This window comes from Lissotriton vulgaris, chromosome 2_2, assembly GCF_964263255.1.
Source record: "Lissotriton vulgaris chromosome 2_2, aLisVul1.2, whole genome shotgun sequence".
Lineage (NCBI taxonomy): Eukaryota > Metazoa > Chordata > Amphibia > Caudata > Salamandridae > Lissotriton > Lissotriton vulgaris.
In genome coordinates this window covers 280,069,732-280,090,465 of record NC_141688.1, presented here as the reverse complement: position 1 = coordinate 280,090,465, position 20,734 = coordinate 280,069,732, and the positions used below count along the sequence as shown (strand labels likewise).

Below are 20,734 nucleotides of genomic sequence, written 5' to 3'. Positions count from 1 at the left end.
GCTAGAGCTTCATCTCACATTAAACCACGCACTCTGCCTCCTGGATTGATAAGGCCTTCCATAGGAGTGGCTCACAGGTTTATATGTGTCCAGAGATAGGTTTAGATATAGGTATACTATATCTAAGCAAGGGGTGATTACACCACCTTGCCCCAGCTGAGTGATCAGCCAGTTGTGTCAATTTTAGATAGCCAGCCAGGGGTGGCAAAAGATATGCTGCAGCCCCTGGTAGGCCTTGGATGCACCTATGCCCTGGGCACCTATAGTGCTCTGTACAGGGGCTGATAAGGTGACCCAAGCCAATCTAGTTATGCACCTAGGGTACATGGAATCCATTTTACAGAGAGAGCAGATAGCCTGGGGCCCTGATTAGCAGGGAACCAGGCCAACTACGTCGAAAACCAGCTAAACACAAGGCAAAGAATCTGGGGTAATCATAGTCAGGTATTCACCTTCCTACACCCCCCCCCCAAACGAAAGGAGATAAGGCTATCCTTGGCCAGGTAAGCCTATATTACCTGAGTGGCCATATAAGAAAGTACCTGCACTATCATGGGTACCCCCTGTCTCATGGTCCACTTAGCAGTCCCTCACCCTTGGGGTATCAGAGGGTCTCCACCATAGGGAATCACTACCTTGGGTGTGTCTTTGCAAGTTAGAAGGCTGGTTTGGATATGGAGTTTTGAAGTGAGGCTCCACTAATTTAGGACTCAGCTTCCTCAAATTATCTTCCACCATGCGTGCCCTTCTCTCTTCAACTGAGTTGCACTGTGCTCTCAGGGTCAACCTCTGGCTACCTAAAGCTGGAGGCTGGGTCCCTCTGTTTGGCTTGCTGGAGGGACAGTTCAGGTTTGGGCCCTTTGGGTCCCAGGTTTGGCTGTGCCCAACAGAATCCATCTGTGGGAGGTCCCTAACTACTTTTAAGGGGGCTCCCTCAGGAGTTTTTAAAGTTTTTACCTTACTAGGGCTACTAGTTTTGGTGCCCCTAATCTGTTGATGGGGGTGCTTTATTTGACAGGGGGCCCTCTGGGTCTCACTGTCCTTCTTGTCCTCTGCAGCCCTGGGCTGACTAAGGCAAGGTAGAGAGGGGCAGGTTACCTGCTCCAGACTGGGTCCCACCTGAGAAGGGTTCACTGCCATCAGAGGCTCTGGCAGGCCAGGCCCAACAACCTCTGGGGCAGTTCCTTCATCAGGGGGAAGATCAGTTCCCTGAGGAGTCCTGATCCTGTCCTAATGTCTGGTGAGGGGAAGATTTCTCTCCCTCCTCCATGCTCTCAGTTTGGGTGGAGTGATCCATCATTTCAGGCTTCACAACAACCGTATCTGTTTGAGTCTGGGCTGTGGCCATCACAACCCCACCAACCTTTTCAGGAGGAGACCCAGTTTGGGTTTCTGCTGTTATCATAACAGCTTTGCTATTCTGTTTTGGAAGAGCTTCTGTTAAAGATGGGGCAGAGAGTTGCTCAGCCCTACCAACCTTTTCAGGAAGGACATCTTGGGTTGGGGCTGTAGCCAGTACAGCCCCACTAACCTTTCCGTTGGAGTTTACCATTCTAGAATGGATTTCCTGTTCAACCTCAGCCCAGGCTGAGATTTCTAAATCATTACCCAGTAGACAGTCTACAGGCAAGTTTGGTGACACTGCCACTCTCTTTGGGCCAGTGACACCTCCCCAGCTGAGACTTACTACTGCTATGGGATGATTTGTTTGTATTCCATCAATGTTTGTTACCTGGTATGTGGCACCAGGTAAAAGTTCCTTAGAGGGGACTATACAGTCAGGCACCATGGTGATGCTAGCCCCTGTGTCTCTAAAGGCTTCAACTTTCAAACCATTGATGATGGGTTCTTGTCTATATTTGCTCAAGGTATTTGGGCAATCAGAGAAGTTGGCAAACCCCATGCCAATCTCATAAACAAGATTATTTGGGGATGGGGACCTGGATAGGCCCGGGTCCACCTGGGCTCCAAAAGTAAACCCACCCAGATTCCTGGGTGTGCTCCCACTTCCTGGGGGATTACTGCTGACAGTAACAGGAGGTGTTGGAGCTGGCTTTGGAGGTATATTCTCTTTATTGCCATTCTTGGGACAACAGCTGTCTGTTTTGTAATGCCCAACCTGTTTACAGGCATGACAATAGGGCTTTTTCTCAGTTGATGAAGTGTCTTGGGACCCACCCCCATTCTTGGAGTTTGGGGGCCCTGGGGAAGTCTTTTCATTAATTTAATCCCTACCCTTTTCTTGAGGCTTGGTAGACTCCTTCTTCTGGTTACTGTCCTGATTCTTAGGCCTAATCCTGGTCCTGACCAATTTATCTGCCCTCTTTCCCAATTCTTGGGGAGAGGTCAAATCTGAGTCCACCAGGTGCTGGTGTAAGAGCTGGTTCTGATAATTACTTAGGATCTGCTCCCTCATAATCAAATTATACAATCCTGTGAAGTCATGTACTTTGCTGCCATGTAGCCAACCCTGCAGAGCCTTAGTTGCACAATCAACAAAATCAGTCCAGTCCTGAGTCTGTGTCTTCTGGGTGTTTCTGAACTTCAACCTGTACTGTTCAGTGGTTCAGCCAAACCCATCTATTAGAGCACTCTTCAGGACTTTGTAGTTTTTAGCATCCTCATGTCTGACAGTGAGGAGCTTGTCCCTCCCTTTCTCAGAAAAGGAGTACCATAAGATTGCTGCCCACTGTTCTTCAGGGACCTGCTGTACCATGCAGGCTCTCTCAAGAGCAGTTATCCACTAGTGGATGTCATCCCCTTCCTTGTAGGGGGGCACAATCTTTGTCAGGTTTCTATTATCATAGGCCCTGTCTTTCTCTTTAGGAATGTTGCTGCCACCAGTGGCATCTAAGCCACACAACTTTTGTTCTCTTGCTAAAGCAAGTTTAGCTTGAGCCAAGGCTATCTCTTCCCTCTCTATCCGGAGTTGGACAGCCCTCATCCTGGCCCTATGCTCTTTCCTCTGGGGGGGAAGTCATTCCCCTTTGAGATCCTCTTGAGACACTAGAAACATGAGAGTCCCCTGATGGAGATCTCACCCTTCTGTTGCCTGGGAGGATTAAGTTATGGGATCTGGGGAGGTGCTGGCCCTCTCCATTCCCATTTAGGTCCAAGTTGGTCTGGTTAAGCCTGCCAACCTGTACCTGGGTCACCCTCTGATCCTGATTCTCAGGCTCCTCTATCTCTGAGCATTCTTCCTCCTCTTCCTCTTCCTCTTCTTCTTCTGTAGAAATCTCTTTCTCAGGGGAGTTCACTCCCTCTCCTGTCTCTAAGGGAGCCTGACTCACCTTATCTAAGTCATCCTTTTCCAGGATGGCTATCAGGGAAGGAATGGTAGGGCCTCTGCCCTTTTTTAGCCCCCTTGCAGTGCACAAGGCACCCAAGTCTTTGTGGCTAAGGTTGTCATATATGGAAGTTGCCTTGATGGGGTCAACTATCACAGGGGCAGAGCCTGAAGCTCCTCCTGTGTCAGACATGGCTGCTAGTGAGGTGTAAGTGGTGCGCTTACCTACACTAAGTGTTTTCCTACTGTACCTTGCTAGTGAGTTGTAGTCAGGGTGTGCTAATCCCTTTAATCTACAACTACTAAGTTCAGTAGAACTTAATATGCTAAGCTTTTGATTTATATGTACCTAAGGTACTTGATGTGATCTTTCAATTTGATCAAAGATTGCAATGGTAAAACAACAGCAAGCTCAAATCCGCACCGCTGCGCATCAATGTGAGAAGTTGGCCTGATATGTGATGTTTCCAATTCTGGAACTACCTTTTATCAGTCCAAACAATCCCTTATGGTGTCTGGTTGTAAGTCAACCTTGTTATACAAGCTATCCTAGGGGAAGCATGGACTAAGCAGCCTAAAGGCTTAACTTAAGAGGTCGTGTTAAGCGAGCTGTTTTACCTCATACAATCCTGTAATATCAAATGAAAGGACACCACACAAGTATATATTATGAAAATATATGTGTTTATTTCTAAAATAATCCCCAGTACTCTTTATGAGCAAAGGGGCACAAGCGTTAAATCAGAAGCACAGTATAACATACAAAGTTGCACAATTATGGATGAGGGCGGGTGGCCGCTCAAACCATATACTAAAAAAGTGGTATAAGAGATACCAATCGAACAGTGGTTAGGCCTAGGGCCTATGGAATCGCTGGCAGCAGTCTGGACTAGCAATGCTGAAGTCGGGAAAAGCCTGCGGGATTCGGGTGCAGCACGTAAAGTGCGGCTTGCACCAATGCAAAGTCAATGGTGCGTAAAAGTTACACAAAGTTAGTTTAAAGATACTTCCGCTGAACCTAGAGGAACAAAACCTAAGACACAGACCCTAGAGGTGTGTACCAGTGTGGTAACACCAGCGTTGCAATGTTACCTCACCAACAGGAAGCGGGTGCATAGGGTCGAAGTGGCGTCGAGTTTTGACACGCAGGCTCTTGGTGCTTTAAGCTGAAGATGCTGCAGGCGATGTGAAGGAGAAGTGTCCGGTGGATCCAAGGGTGTATCTGAAGTGGTGAAGACCTGAAAGTAGAGGGGACAATGTTCAAAGTCACTTACCAGTGACCACCGTGGAACCAGATTGGAACCAGACAAAGTTGGGTGCAAACAGATGATGAGGTGTTGCTTCCTTCTGCAGCCACGTGGCCACGAAGAGGTCAAGGACGTCCAGGAGTCAATCACGAGCTGACCCACAAAGGCTCTAGCTGATAGCGGTATTAGCAACTTGATTGAAGCAAACAGGCCTTGGCTAATGCAAGCCACGCAGAAAGTAAAAAAGGCTTATTACTCGGACCAGCAAGGTCAGAGCGAGTGCTCCTTTCTACAGGAGCTAGGGCAAGTCTGGAGCAACCCGACCCGCTGTGTAAATCATAGGTTTCGTTGCCAAGATGGCCGCTGACCACGTGGCAAGTGGCCAGGATGGCGCGTCGAGTGGCATAAAGCAAAAGGGCCCCACGCATATCGTGGAGATGCTGGAGGGCTGATCTTTAGTGCAAATGCTGTTCGGTTGTGGGGCTTCTCGAACCCCAAAGCACAGAGTCAGGGGTGCTTCGGGTGCTGCGCAGTCAGCGTCTTGGGGGTCTTCCAAGATGTCCAGTCCCACGTCTCTCGGTGCCTCCACGGGTCCCTTCTTTGCAGGGACTGTGGATCGGGCTGTAAGACGTTAGGGAGTTTGGGACTTGTCAGGCTCTGCACTCGGGCTCTGGCAGGAGGCGGCGGCAAAGCAGACATTGAGGTGCTGGGTGGTGCCTGTGTTCACAGGGTGGCCCCTCCTAGGCCACAAGGGAGATGCTTTTCAGTCTTCTATTCATCAGAAAGTCGAAGTCCAGTCGTCTTCTTAGTTTAAAGTTGATTTCAGGATGATCTGCTGTGCTAGGGCACTGCTCCCACTCTTTTTCCAATCTGAGGGGTGGATCTCCTGCTAGGTCCCTCCCTATGGGTGGGACCAGGAAGGGGGGCGGTTACACCCCCTTTCCTTTGTCCAGGTCGCCCTGGAGCTGGGGCTGGTGTGCCCCAGAACCGGTTTGACCGGATTATGCAATGGGAAGCCTTGTGCTCCCCAGGCACTGTCTGGTTTTTTTCAAACCTCCCTGCTACAATCCACTATCTCCTGTCTGGGGTGGTGTGACACCTCCCTGTGACAGGAAAGCCTTTGTCCAGGCCTCCTCTGCTGAGTTTTGGTCAGCAGCAGGAGGTCAGACAGGTGTCTGTGGCAGAAGCATCCATTTTGTGGATCTGAGGCTCTTTTAAAAATCAACCGCATTTTAGCAAAGTAACATGTCGTCTCCCTCTAGAGGGGTGGAATGCTACCCCAGTCGCCAGAACTGGCGAGGGGGTAGTATTCCAATTCGTATGACACCTTACACAACATGTTTTGATAAAGCCAAACCAAAGTTGCTATATAACCGCGAGGATTATAATGCACTTAATAGTACATGGTATGGCATTATCCCGGAACAGCTTAGGGAGTTGTTTCTGACAGCTGCAGACAGGCTCAGCTCATGCTAGAGCTTCATCTCACATTAAACCACGCACTCTGCCTCCTGGATTGATAAGGCCTTCCATAGGAGTGGCTCACAGGTTTATATGTGTCCAGAGATAGGTTTAGATATAGGTACACCTTGCCCCAGCTGAGTGATCAGCCAGTTGTGTCAATTTTAGATAGCCAGCCAGGGGGTGGCAAAAGATATGCTGCAGCCCCTGGTAGGCCTTGGATGCACCTATGCCCTGGGCACCTATAGTGCTCTGTACAGGGGCTGATAAGGTGACCCAAGCCAATCTAGTTATGCACCTAGGGTACATGGAATCCATTTTACAGAGAGAGCAGATAGCCTGGGGCCCTGATTAGCAGGGAACCAGGCCTACTAAGTCGAAAACCAGCTAAACACAAGGCAAAAAATCTGGGGTAACCATAGTCAGGTAGCCACCTTCCTACAAGCAGTTAGCAAGTTTTTCATCACAAAATTCTACTTCTTTCTCATTTGGAAGAGAAATAAGTTCCCTCTTAAAACAACACTATTTATGCCTTGTAGAGACTGTTGAGGATCCCCAGGAGGTTCCCCCACCGAGGGATCAATTCCAGAATCTGTCCCAATGCACCCTAACTTTCCATCAGCAACGTCGCAACACATTGAGGCCTTTATGGAAGTCATGTTCTGAAATTTTGCTACTCTTCTGGTACCCTCAGGTTTGCCTTCATGCCCCACGAATTCAGAGAGGCCGCCAATCAAGTAACCATCAGCGATAGTAAACACTGGCTAGTTTTCCCTCTGTATTGGCTTTGCTTCCGGATGTATGATAGTACAATGCGATCTTTTTGATCGCGGTACTTTACATCGCGGATTTTACAACGAAAGTCGTTACAACGACTTGCGTTGAAGGGCGCCGATTGAGGACTACTATAATTTTCTATTCTAACACCATTCCACGTAACAGTAGGGTAGGTGTGGAAATAGAAAATTACAATATTCCTTAACCAACAGCGCCATCCAGCGCAAGTCGTAGTAACGACTTGCGTTGTAATGGCAGCGTGGTAAAGGTCATAAATGTAAATGTAAATGTGTTGTATTTGTATAGCGCGAACAGTAACCCGTAAGCATCCCGGCGCTTGTACTCCTACCACAAGGGAACCCCTCCTGGCTCTTCCTTGTGAGGTGTCCACTCCTGGGCATCCCATGGTGAAACCAGGCATCCCTTGTGTATCGGGGGCCATTGTGGAGACTAAGCAAGCTATTGCCCAGAGTTGCAGCATGGGGCCCATGCTTAGATTCGGCACTGAGGCGAGAATATCCGGTCAGAGGAATTTAAGCCCGATCCCGCCGAGGCGGGAATCGAACCCTGGTCCCTGGCCAGCGCTCTGCATCAAGGTCTGCCGCTCTAACCATTGAGCCACACTTCTCCACAACGCGTTGTAAACAATGTTTTCCTTGCTTCATGAACTCACTTCTGGTTCTGCTCCAATACCAGCAGCAGAATACACACTGGCCCCTTTGAGACTGACGCCAAAGCCACCGGCACCAGAGAAAGACCTCATCCCTCTCTGACTGAGCTGAATTAATCTCTGTACCAACTGAGGCTGTGTCCAGAAGCCGTATCCACAAGTTCGGCCCCTATCCAAGTCAGACAGAATATATGCCTTTGCCTCAGAGCTGCACTTCAGAGCTCTTACTACTTTCCGGTTCAGACTTTAATTAGAGCCAACCAGTCTTTTGAGATGACGAGGAGATGAAGGGGATTATCTTCCCCAGCATTTACGATGATGACAAATTATATATGGGTCTGAAGGAGGCAGTGGGTTGGGCACTTCTCTTGAAACCGAGCAGTGTTTTCCTCATAAGCTATCAACATAAGGAAGTGCCTCCTTTGATGTGGTAATCAGAAAGGCACCGAATGTATTGGATTTACAACTGCCAATTAAAGAAGTTAAAACTAAGGGGCTGACAGACATTTTGCAACCTGGACAAATTTCATCCAAACACTTCCATGTAGTGAAGCACTGAATGTCACCCTATTGGACACCTGCTCTAAGCCTTGTCAACCACACCCCTCCTCCCCTCTCCCCCACTTGTGCACAGGCTGGTTGCCAGAGCCACTTACCCCTGCCAGACTACCCTGACAACTCGACATAGAATCCTATGCCAGAAAGTTTGGGGGTCTAGCTACCACCAGAAAAATGAACCCCAGTACATTCCTTACAAACCAGACAGGGAGTCCAAAAGAATAGTTTATTTGGTCAGTCAATAGCAGCTATTTTCTGGAGAGATATGCCCTCACTTAATGTGACAGTTAGGAAGGTCTAATCAGCATCCCCAAGGAATTGTCAGGCTCAAAACATTCAGTATTCTGCAAAATAAATTGTAATTTCTGGATTACACAGCACTGGCTGCTTGGGCAAAGCAGTTGATGCTAGAATGATGCTTTGGCAGCACGCTTGTATGAGGTCCGTTGGCTCTTCTGGGGACGTGCTGGTTATGCAATTCGAGGGCACTCATTGTTTTTGTATTCCCTGTGCCTCTCTGCTTTCTACACCTGTGAGACAGTGTCCTCAACGGTTTCGTCCCTTTTGAGTTCCCAGAGTTGGGAAGAACATCAAGAAAGACCAGGTAAAAACATTGGTGTTTGAGTCATAAGTTCCTTTTCAGCACCGGCATTAAAATATGATTTGTTACATGCTGGGGCGCCGTGGTGGTCCTCAGGACATTTTTCAACAATGTCTGTGTGCTTTGACCAGTCTCACGTTGTACCTTAATATGACCATATAAATATATTCTGTTGAACGACACACTTATTTTTTCTCTTGTCCTTGTTCCAGGCACGAGTTGCACGTTGTAGTGGATGAGATTTACATGTTGTCCGTCTTCGAGGATTCTGAAATGTTCCTGAGCATTCTGAGTATAGAGCAGTAAGTCAAATCTTTTTTTTATGATTACTGTTGCAAAGTCATCCTGTGCCCTGAGCACCCCCCAACTATTTGCTGACTGTTACTGGTGGTAACTGATTTTGACTGACTCTGGGCTCTGCCTAACCAGGCACAGGGCCAGTGCTATGTTGAAAGAGACATTACAATACAGTTAAGACACCTACATACACTAGGGTGCACAACGGTATGGTGGGGTACCCCTGTGATTGGCATTACCTCCCCTATAGTCTCCAGGTATATAATAGGACAGGGGGGTTGAAACTACCTAGAATTCCCCAGGACCCTGGGGCTTGCTAGTTTAAAGGCCAACAGCCTTTTTCTTCACTTGCATGTGTGCACTGCTGAAGCCTGAGGTCAGTTTAAAAACAGCCTTGGATGCCGGAACTGCTTTTAAAAAGTAAATTGTGCCCAAACTCGACGTTGGTGTTTGGGGCACCTAAAAATGGATAACCTACAATGTTGTTGCATATTAGGGACCCCCAGGGTCTCCACTAGGTATCCCAAAGGTGAGGGGTCAGGTATCTATAAGGTACACCCATTTAAAATTAGTTTATATCCCTGGGTAAAGTGAAATGTCACATTTCTCCCCCTAGATTGTGATAAAGTGCTGCTCAAATTCGATGTTGATGCTAGGTGTCCTGCAAAGGGAGAATCTGCAATATTTCTACAGATTCAGAACCCCTAAAGTCTCCTCTAGTTGCACATGTGGTGGGGTTCCTGTAGATAGAAGGCCAGTACTTATAAAATATGTTTTTGTAAGTTCTGGTTCTGGAAAAATGCCCAAAGTCATTTTTACCATTGCAAGTTCCCTGTAACATAGGGTGACATGGTAGAAAGTAATTGATTAATAACTGTTGATAGAAGAGGGATAAAAATGCGATTCAAAGACTTCCCAGAATGGTATTAATAAATCCAACAATATCATATTGTTGAATTTCTCCTAAAGTGTACATACAAGAAGTTATGACTTTCTTGTATGTAGGTACAAATTCAGACTTCCAGTGGTCTGCCCTGATTGGTCAGAGTTAGGTAGATTAGCCAGATTGCCTTGAAGAGGTGATAACGAGCCCCTGGGGTTAACCCGCTCTGCTGGCAGGGCAGTGCGCTGTTCCATAGGAATGCCAGGCCAGGGGGAGGGGTCGTATACTATGCTCTTCAGAGGGGAGAGCAAAGACCATTGTCAGTTACAGCTCTGAATTTACCACCTTAGGCAGATGGTGGAGTTCTGGACTTTTTGGTTCCGTCCAGAGGTGTCAGGGAACAACACCCAAAGACCCCGGAGTTCCACCTGCCTTGGTGCGCAAATGAACAGAAACACGGGCTTCTCGATGGTGGCGTCAAAGACCAAAGGTTTATTACTGCAGGGACACAGAAATCGCAGAATCTACACACAGGCAGAAACTAAGAGACTGTTCGATTTGTACAAAGTGGGTTGCTCCTTATATACCAAAAATTGTGCTTCAGGCAAATATTTCACATGTCAGTACATCCCCAAACCTTTGTGTCTCTAAACAATAAATATTTGGCGTTACACAGGAACTGTCGATAATATCTGATACCAAACATCACGAAGAGGGGTTCCCACCAGTCCATCACAATCCCTTGTCAATATTGTATTCAAGAGCCGGACCGCCTCATCGTAAAGTTCGTTACCTCCCCCTAATAAAGGCCCAGAAGGAAAGGAGCAGAGCCAGGTGCAGAAGATAGAAAAGCGGGATAAGAGATGTTTGTGGGTTGTAAATGGGCAAGGCTACCGGCTTCGGCCGCCTAATCATGATCAGGTACAATGGACACGAAGACCAGTTTGGCAGGACTGGCCTCGGGCAGAGGAGGCAGCCTTTGTCGAGTCATGTAGCTACAGCGTGATCTGGTTTAAGGTGTACGTGTCATGTAAGAGGTGAATCTCCGGCTAAGACTACGTGTCCTTAATCAAAGTGAAGTAAATGAAGTGATCAGAGGCTATTGCATATGTGAGGGCAAGGAAACACAAAATGGCGGCCATGATCTAAGATGGATGCCATGGGTAGATCAGAAATGTGTTCATAACAGGAGTGCTCTTGCTCGTAGCGTAGCGAAAACACCAGGATATGCTAAATGGATCATTTGCGGTTCGCTGATACTAATATTATGTATTTCCGACAAACTTGAAAACACGGGTTCAAATCGTCACGGAACCTCAATGGTAGGATTAAGGAAGGTATGAGCAGATGTTGGTGGGGGAGAGTCTGTAAATTAGCCATTCTAGGGGTGTGTTTAGCCAGTTCTTACCTCCTTGCTGGAAAAACAGCCATTATGAATTTGGAAGATTTGATGCACACTGGGAAAAAATAATGCCACACTCTACAGGATGTGGTCATAACTTTGAGGAGTTACCCTGCTCCCATTGGTCAGAAGTGACCTCCTGCATGACCCAGAGACCTTGGAATAAGTATCTGAGAGGGACAGAGCCCCCCTGATCTGCTGCTTGAAACTGAAGAGAATCAGAAGGGTCTGTCTGCGCTGAAGAATTTGAAGTGCATTTCCAAAGACCAGGACTCCGAGTTTGCACCTGTTTGCACCATTGGAAACTACAGCCCTGTGGATTGAACCTGCTTCAAAAGGACTAAAGAGTGGACTTCCTGCAAGCTACAGGTTAACAGAGCTCACCTGGACATCCCCACAAAGAATTCCCAGCCTGGAGTACCAGTGGATTGGTAAAGGTTTTGTTCAAGTGGATTGAGAAAGTGAAGTTTCACACTTTCAAGGACCCTCTTGGAGATTCCAGAATCTTGGATTGTGTGTTGGATACTTTGGCACCCACAAGCAGAACTTCAGGAAGGAGTTCTAACTGGACCCCACCTGCTGGGGAAGGCAGCACAACACAGTGGGGAGACTTTCCAAAACAATTTCTGAAGGTGTGTCCCTATCAGAGAAAATGAAATGACTAAAATGGCCACTGTTGGTTTCTAAGCACTAGAAAGTGACTAATCTTTAGACAGTCATATCTCTGGTTCCCTACAGTGGATTTTTTTTTGGTTTGGTGTTATTTAAAAGATAAAAATACTACCTATGTTTATAAATTAGCTTTAGATTTTTATTGTGTGTTGTGTCTTAATTATTTACTGAAATTGTGTTTTCAAGTGCTTTACATACCTATCTTTGTAGTTAAGCCTGTCTGCTCGCAGCCAAGCTACCAAGGGTTGAGCATAGGAATAATTTTCTAAGACCTATGCTGAGTTCTACCATGTGTTGGTGGCCTTATTGCCAGTTGCAGACCTACATTTGCCCCTTCCAATAACCCACTTTCCAACAATTATCAACTTTCTATGTTCATGGCAACATGAGAAACATAACCAGCTTTCCAGGCCACAACTTAAGCCTTCACCACACAGGCCACAATTTATTCAGATCCCGCTATAATCAAGTAATTCATATCTTAAAGGGAGTTTCTCTCTTGATGCAAATTATGTGGTCCTGGCTATGCATGAGAACAATCATAACAGCATGTAAAAGGGTGTTTTCAGTTCAAAAATATCTTTGTTTTTATTTTACTCCACTCCCAAGAGGTGGCAGTCCCACATCTCTGTCAGTAAAGATAAGGCACTCAGGTACTTCTAGTAGCAGAGCTACTATACAGATAGCTTTCCATGCCTCTGCCTTGATAGTGCTTCTTCCTTCTTCTTTGAGTGAAATGCCCAGTCCTTGTGCAGGAAGTGCTTTACTCTTCTTTGCTAAGTAATCATTGGCTTCTCCACTCCCTCTGTGAAAGCTGACTCCTCTGTGTTTTGTCTCATTCAGACTGCCTGATCCTATGAGAACTCATGTGATGTGGGGCATCAGCAAGGTACGTGTCTTTTTCGCAACACATTTTATTGTATTTTCTGACACAATATGGCCCAAAGATATCAGTGTACATAAGCATGCACATCATAGACAAAAATGCTTTGTATCAAACCAAGTGTGAAACATCCTAACTATGCTCCCAGCATCTGCCTCCAGTGAGAGAAAGTTATCGCTAGAAAATGTTCTTTGACGAATTTGTTCCTAACCAAATACCCTTAAATGTCTTAGATATAGACATAGGTCAGACAAGCACTCTAACATAACATGATAAACAGAAAAAACTTATATTGATCAGTATATTTATTTATTTTTTAAAACGATTTCTTTTTTCCAAATTTTATAGAGTTGATAATAAAGTGGATCAAACAATGTACATATGAATAAATTGGATCACTGAAATAATATAGACTGCCAAAATATCGACCTGCAAAAATATCGTTGACAAAATATCGACAGACAAAATATCGACTTTCTATCTACAAACAGGTAAGTACAAAAATATCGAGTACAAAATATCGTTAACAATAATATAGATGTAAAAAATATCGACTTTATTAAAAACAGTGTTAAATTAAATTAATATTACATTTTAATGACTAAAATATACTTAAAAATACTTAAATTAAATTATAATAATTAAATAATAAATGAAAATAATGAAAAAAAAATTTACAATCTTATTTGTTGACCCTGAACCCTAAAATATACCCCTTTACCCAAAAACCCAAAACTGACCCTGAACCCTAAAAATACCCCTTTACCCAAAAACTAAAAACTGACCCTGAACCCTAAAAATGCCCCTTTACCCAAAAACTGAAAACTGACCCTGAACCCTAAAAATGCCCCTTTACCCAAAAACTGAAAACTGACCCTGAACCCTAAAAATGCCCCTTTACCCAAAAACAGAAAACTGACCCTGAACCCTAAAAATGCCCCTTTACCCAAAAACTGAAAACTGACCCTGAACCCTAAAAATGCCCCTTTACCCAAAAACTGAAAACTGACCCTGAACCCTAAAAATGCCCCTTTACCCAAAAACTAAAAACTGACCCTGAACCCCAAAAATACTCCTTTACCCAAAAACTGAAAACTGACCGTGAACCCTAAAAATGCCCCTTTACCCAAAAACTGAAAACTGACCCTGAACCCTAAAAATGTCCCTTTACCCAAAAACTAAAAACTGACCCTGAACCCCAAAAATACTCCTTTACCCAAAAACTGAAAACTGACCGTGAACCCTAAAAATGCCCCTTTACCCAAAAACTGAAAACTGACCCTGAACCCTAAAAATGCCCCTTTACCCAAAAACTAAAAACTGACCCTGAACCCTAAAAATACTCCTTTACCCAAAATTTATCAATATTATTTAATTACCAATTAATTATTAATTAACAATAACAATAAAGTAAATATATTAGCACATTAGCTGTAATTATTTAATTAATTAATATTATTTTTCCCAATTAATTACTTAACAATAACACAAAATTATATATATTAAAATGTACTCTAATTAATGTAATTAACTAATTACAATTAATCAATTACCAATTAATTACTAATTCAAAATATGTACACAATTATATTAATTAATTAACTAATTATTATTAATTATCAATTAATTATTAATTATAAATATTTACAAACATATATTAATTAATTAATTATTATTAAATTACTTCCCACCCTATTCCCCTATAAACCCACAACCCGCTACAGAATTACACAACGCAATTATTAAAAAAACAAATTCCATTTAATAAAACATTTTATTACATTAATACACACTTTTCACACATATTATTACATAAAAATACACTATAAAATATTATATATTATTAAAAATTCGATATTTTTGCTATCTATATTTTAAACAGTCGATATTACTTCACTTACCTGAAAAACGATATTTTTGTAGTCGATATTATGTCCAGTCGATATTTTGTCCAGTCTATATTTAAAACTCGATATTATGTCCAGTCGATATTTTGGAGTCGATATTTTGTCTGTTCACCGAATAAATTCATACACAGACATAAATATATACAAATCCTTTGTGATAGATGAGAAACGTTGACTCAGGCAGTGCGGCAGATGTCCACAACGCGCGTTTCGGCAAACATGCCTTCATCAGGTAGCCGTCCACTACTCTACAAGACACATAATAGCAATATAAATTACACTGTACAAGTGCCTGTCAATTATAAACCAAAATGAAACATACGGGTATTTCAAATAAAACCAATATACTATATATATACACTTGCAACATACGTAACCTGATACATTACAGTATGGAGTCGTCTTTTTGATAAACATTTCACTTGATGATGTATGGCTTCAAACATTAAATAGTTTTGGGAGAATAAGGAAAAGAAACAAATTTCTTATAAAAATATATACATCTATGTACATACATAGTAGAAAAATACAAAAATATCTAGTTATGTACACATATTTACAGCAGAGTTATGGTTAAAAAATCTTGATGGAATTGACTAGTTTGTGTCTGATAGTACATATGGGCCAATGGGGAAATCAACATGACAATTATGGTCCATGGATACAACTATGGCTTAACAGATTGATTCCACCATTTATGGGTATTAAGAAGTCAAAAGCTTTCTTACCAAAAACAAGATAAGAGTTGGTGATATACTGTGGTTTCAGCTCAGTCGAGATATCACAATAAATAAGGCAGACTCAAATGTAAAAACATGAAGGTATTGTCTGTAGGAAACAAAAACTTATTTGTAGCTATGACTAAAGGAAATAATGCCTACAAGATCAATAACAATAAAAAACTGCTGGACTAGTGGGTACCTATTGATGTTAAACTGGTGAGGGAAAAAAGGGAGAGAGAGGGAGGTTCGGTATAGATTTCATAACGAAGGAATAACTGATGGTCTGTGCTAACAATGGCTCAAATAGAGCCGTTTGATTCGCAGATAACGAACCGCTTTCTGTTTAGGGAGGGTTGACAGTTAGCGCTTGATCTAAAAACGTTGCTAGAAATTAAACAGCATTGCTTACCTCGCGGGGCAATGGCTCTCATACAACCCTTTTACTAAATGTAGTAGAAATCGATTTAATAGAATGTCTTACAGTTGGATTTAAGAAACGGTTTTCGTTTAAGTAATACTAGTGGTCGGCACTAGTTCTAAAGAGATTGCTAGTGTTAGAACGGCATTTTGGGGTTAATTAAATAAACAAAAACAAGTCACTTACTCAGGAAGTTCAATTTCATGGAGTACGTCCTCGGATTCCTGGTGGGATCATGCAACCGTATATTATGGGGTCTGTATAAACGCCGGCAACGGATACTCCTCCTACATATTGTATGATAAACATATAGAAACCCGAGTAATGATTTACTATAAAGAGGCAAGTAACTGCAGACATGCCAGGCAGCTCATATAACGTACGCAAGGGGGTCCCAGATCGATCATGGAGCCAGCTAAAAAGGTTTCTGTAGCGAGTAGACTTCAAGCGATCCAATGCCATTATCTATAAACAGATGTATGTATATTTTAAATTTTAAAATTTTAAATTTTAAATTGATATAGTAGATAATAGCGTATTATCCCCTAGCGTGCCACTTAGGATCAAATTTAAGGGCTTCAAGGTTTTTACCTGAGTCCTAAATAGATGGATTTGAGTGGTTTGATAATTGCCGCCGAGTCTTACATGTTGAGACTGGAATGCAACCGTATTAGCTTTAATCGGTGGTATTTTCCTGTAAAAGACCAAAGGTGGTCAATTAGTTATATAATTCCCATACCATTAATCTGGCAGGAAGAGGGCTCGCATGATTTACCTTAGATGATGAGATTAATAATGTGCGTGGCCTTCCGTCTCGATAGTGCTGGCTACAGGAGGGTTCACCGAAAAGAGATGAGAACTGAGCCGACCTGCAATGTGCTCTTTATATGCGGGCCAGTAGTCCTTACTAACCAATAATATGGTTGAGAATGAATTCGAAAAATTTGGGGAGGAACTTCACGCATGTGAGCCTCGTAAACGAATTGAACCCGCTCGTTGGTTTAATCATGGAGCCAAAAAAGCTTTTGCAACGCATGTAAATGCGTGTACGCGCAGATCAAAAAAAGATGAAAAGCGTATGCCGAGAAGGTACAGATGCTCGACACGCCGGACACACCATGTACACTGTACTGTATATGCAGAATCAGCAACGGGGCCATAGCGCGGGCCCCTACAATGATTCCGAACAGTCAGAGGTAGGTATAAAAGTACTACATATAAACAAAAAGTAAGGCATCGATCAACAAGCCGTGCTGCTTTTTACTCAAGAAAAGCTCGACTCTGGCTTTTAATTGATAATGGCCCTGATGGTGCATTAATAACAAATGTACCTATCCTCTCTATAATTCTACATTTAGAGTTGAGAGGGGAGAGTGTGTGTCTGCATGATAACATCAGTTTCCAAAGTAAATAATAGGAGTCCAAATCAGTGAGAATCCAAAGCCACAGTATTTCTGGTACAGAAGGCACATATATCCACTTATATCGAGAGCATATCATAGTGCAAACAGTGAATAGTCCATGAGTACAATTAACAAAAGACTTGTAAATATTGTGGTAGATACATATAACTATATATATTCTGAACTAGTTATTAATTTGCATATGCACCTTGCCACTGCAAGTGTTCAACAAATGTTAGGACCTCTCCATCCAAGACATATTAGGAAGGGCACAGGTGTCTAGGGAAATTGGAGGTTAAGCATTAGTTTCAATTTTTGTCTCTGATTGAAAAACGAATAAATAATGGCATTTTCCCAGGGTATTTCTTGATTCAAGCCATTCTGAACTGTGTTTAAAAGGAAGATATAATACACTTCACGTTTCTTCCTGAGTTTGTCAATGTCAATTCCCTCTTTAGAAACCATTTTCTCCAATATAAACCACTTTAAATCTTCAGGTGAGTGGTTGTGTTGAAGGAAATGTGATACCATTCGCAAGTTAATTTTGGAGGTACGTATTGCGGACATATGTTCTGTTAGTCTGGCATTTAAGGAACGAGAGGTCTCTCCCACATATCCTTTTTCACATGGGAAAATCAGTAAGTAGATGATGTTTTTTGTTTTACAGTTACTCATACATCTGCTTACAATTTTTTGTCCATGATATTGCAATTCTTTCGCTTGAATGGCCAAAGGGCATACTATACAAGTGCCACATTCAAAATTGCCAACCAGTGGTGTCATATTAGTAATGCTACGCTGGGTAAGTTCTTTTGTTTTGTTGGGCATATGAGAGCAGACAATCAGGTCTTTTAGGTTTCTGTTTTTTCTAAATGCGAACATTGGTTTTTTGATGTGTTCGTCTTTACTGTTATTTACATTTAGTAAATGCCAACATGAACAGATGGTTTGTCTGATCTGTTCATTTAGGATTGAATGGCGTGTGACAAAAACCAGATCGTCTGTGCTAGAATTGATAGAACCTGATAAAATATGCGGTCGATCATAGAATCTTGCCCGTTTATAGGTGTCCCGTACCAGCCAGTGTGGGTAGCCTCTTTAAATACATTTTTCCTTCATGTCTTTTGCTCTTAGGTCATAGTCTTCAAGTTTGGTACAGTTTCTTCGCAATCGAAGAAACTGTCCAAAGGGAATGCTGCTTTTTTGGTTGTTCGGATGAAAACTATTAAAATATAACAATGTGTTACGTGCTGTAGGCTTAACATATAGGTCTACAAATAGCTGTCTCCCATCATGTTTTATAGTTACATCCAAAAAATCCACTTGTATACTACTGATTTGGGGCGTGAACTTTACATTTACGTCACATAAGTACAACCATGAGATAAACTCGAGGAGAACATCCTCGTTGTTATCCCAAATAAAAATGATATCATCTATATACCTAGACCAACTAAAAACAGATTCAAAAAATGTAGCCACCTCATTGAAAATGTATTGATGTTCGAAATGTGCGACGTATATGTTGGCTATAGTGGGCGCACACATCTGCCTCCCGCACCCCAATGTCCCGAACACATTATTGATCACACATCTGTCTGATGAGCCGCAATCGCCAATCTAGATTCATGCTCGGGAGGTATACCATGAAACTCCGGCCATCTGTGCCAAATCTTGGAGTGTTTTTGTGGGCATCCAGAGTTAAGAAAATTGGTAGCTCCAGACCCATGAAAAATGCCATGCCCAGTTTCCATACATGTAGGAGAGGAGTTTTCCTTCCACAGCCTGGCAATGTCTCGCTTTAGGAAGAGGGCGTGGCGTAATTGTATTTATTTGTAGATTGGTTACGTGGCATGGCAAATTCACTCTGAAGCTCTTGCAAGGATTTGGGAATCAGCCATCCAAGACCTCCCTTAGAGAGTATATGCCAATATTATCCCATCCTAGGAACCCGGACAAAGTAGGCATTTGGGGGAGGAAATCATTATGCCAAAGCGGGGTCTTTGTCGTGAGGCAGCCCCACCACCCCATCTGCCGTAGTGATTGTTTCCACACTTGAATCACCACCTGTACCACCAGCAACAAGGCCTGAGGCTCCGGCACTCTATAAAGATACGAGTGAAGGGAATTGTCGCCCATTACCCAGCGCTCCACAGTGTAGGCCGGGTCATCTTTGACAGAGAATCACCAGTTGTGTAGCACCTGTAGGTGCAAAACCGCATGATAGGATTGGATGTCTGCTGATGCAATAACACCGCGGTAGGTGGATTGAAAAGCAGGTACTTGGGGCCACCCAGGCCGCACCTCTCTCCCATAAGCAGAGACTCAACAGTGCACGGATTGGGTACGGGTGGTGTAATGAAGTACACTGAAGCAGGGGGATTTGTGGGCTATTTTCTTTATTGGAGATCCTCATACAACAACGTCCTATCCACAGGGCAAGCCAGGGATAACAGACTCTCCCAACACTTAGCTACAGAGCCTTTTGTCATAAACATTCTAGTCTAGGGCACCTAAGAGTTCCATAATAACATGTCAGCTGACATGCAGCAGCATTTCAGACAAATACCACACACCTTCCCTGGATACCTAAAACAAGAATACATGAAAAAGCAGTTCACTTAGAAGTACAACAATTTATAAGAACTAAACATAAAGTTTAATTAGGATAAAAAATATCAGGCAGGGCATTGGGAGCTTTGCATATGCAGGAGCTACTGTGTAAGGGAGGCCCAACCTTGGAAGGAACATCAAGAGCATCATGTATAATGCAGTTCCCAGAACGAATGGGGGCAATTCTACCCAGAGTACGAATGCACCCATCATCAAGTTTCACAGCATCACAATGTAACGTCACCACCTTAAAAGGCGGAGAGAATTTAACACCAACAGACTACTGAGGATAACGTACATTCACTCTACCTCCCACACATACCTTTGTGTGAGAGACAACATGTCTAGTGTCAAAGTTGGCTTTTATCTTGGTTGACTTGAGTTCCTGATTAACCTTCCACTCATCGTCCATGACATCTTCTTTCACAGCACATTTCTCCCTCATCCAATATTGAAACATGTTAGTGTTAGGAGTATGGCCCCTAAATAACTCGAAAGGGATTTTTGCCTGTGGTCAAGTGGTCACGCGATAAATCATCAGTCTTTCCATTATACCATACCTTTATTCTTTATCCTGATCTTTAGCAAGTTGAATAGACTCTTTTAGCACCCGGTTGAACTGCTGTACCATTCCATTACACTCTGGATGATAGACAGAATAACGCTTGTGCTTGATCGCTTTTTGTTTTACAAATGCTTCCTTTTCTTTTGACACGATTTGAACTCCGTTGTCTGTCAAGCTGGATTCTGGGAGACCCTCTTTATAAAAAATTTCCTCCAAGAACTTTGTAACGTCTCTACTTTCAATGCTCTGTGTCACTTTAACTTCAGGCCACCTTGAGTACATGTCGACCAACAATAGGACATAAAACTGGCCCGCCTTATTAGTGATTGGCCCCAAAAGATCTAAGGCCACATGCTGCCAACACCTTGT

The 20,734-nt window shown here is 43.3% G+C and overlaps 1 protein-coding gene across 1 annotated transcript in view; it reads left to right on the top strand.

Annotated features, from left to right (window-relative positions):
- Positions 1-20,734, top strand: part of LOC147729309 (1-aminocyclopropane-1-carboxylate synthase-like protein 1) — a 302,308-nt gene that overhangs the window by 230,751 nt on the left and 50,823 nt on the right. The window contains exons 9-10 of the mRNA XM_086959912.1: positions 8,813-8,902; positions 12,698-12,743. Coding sequence (XP_086816038.1) covers positions 8,813-8,902; positions 12,698-12,743 — 136 coding nt within the window. The remainder of the gene's footprint in view (positions 1-8,812; positions 8,903-12,697; positions 12,744-20,734) is intronic.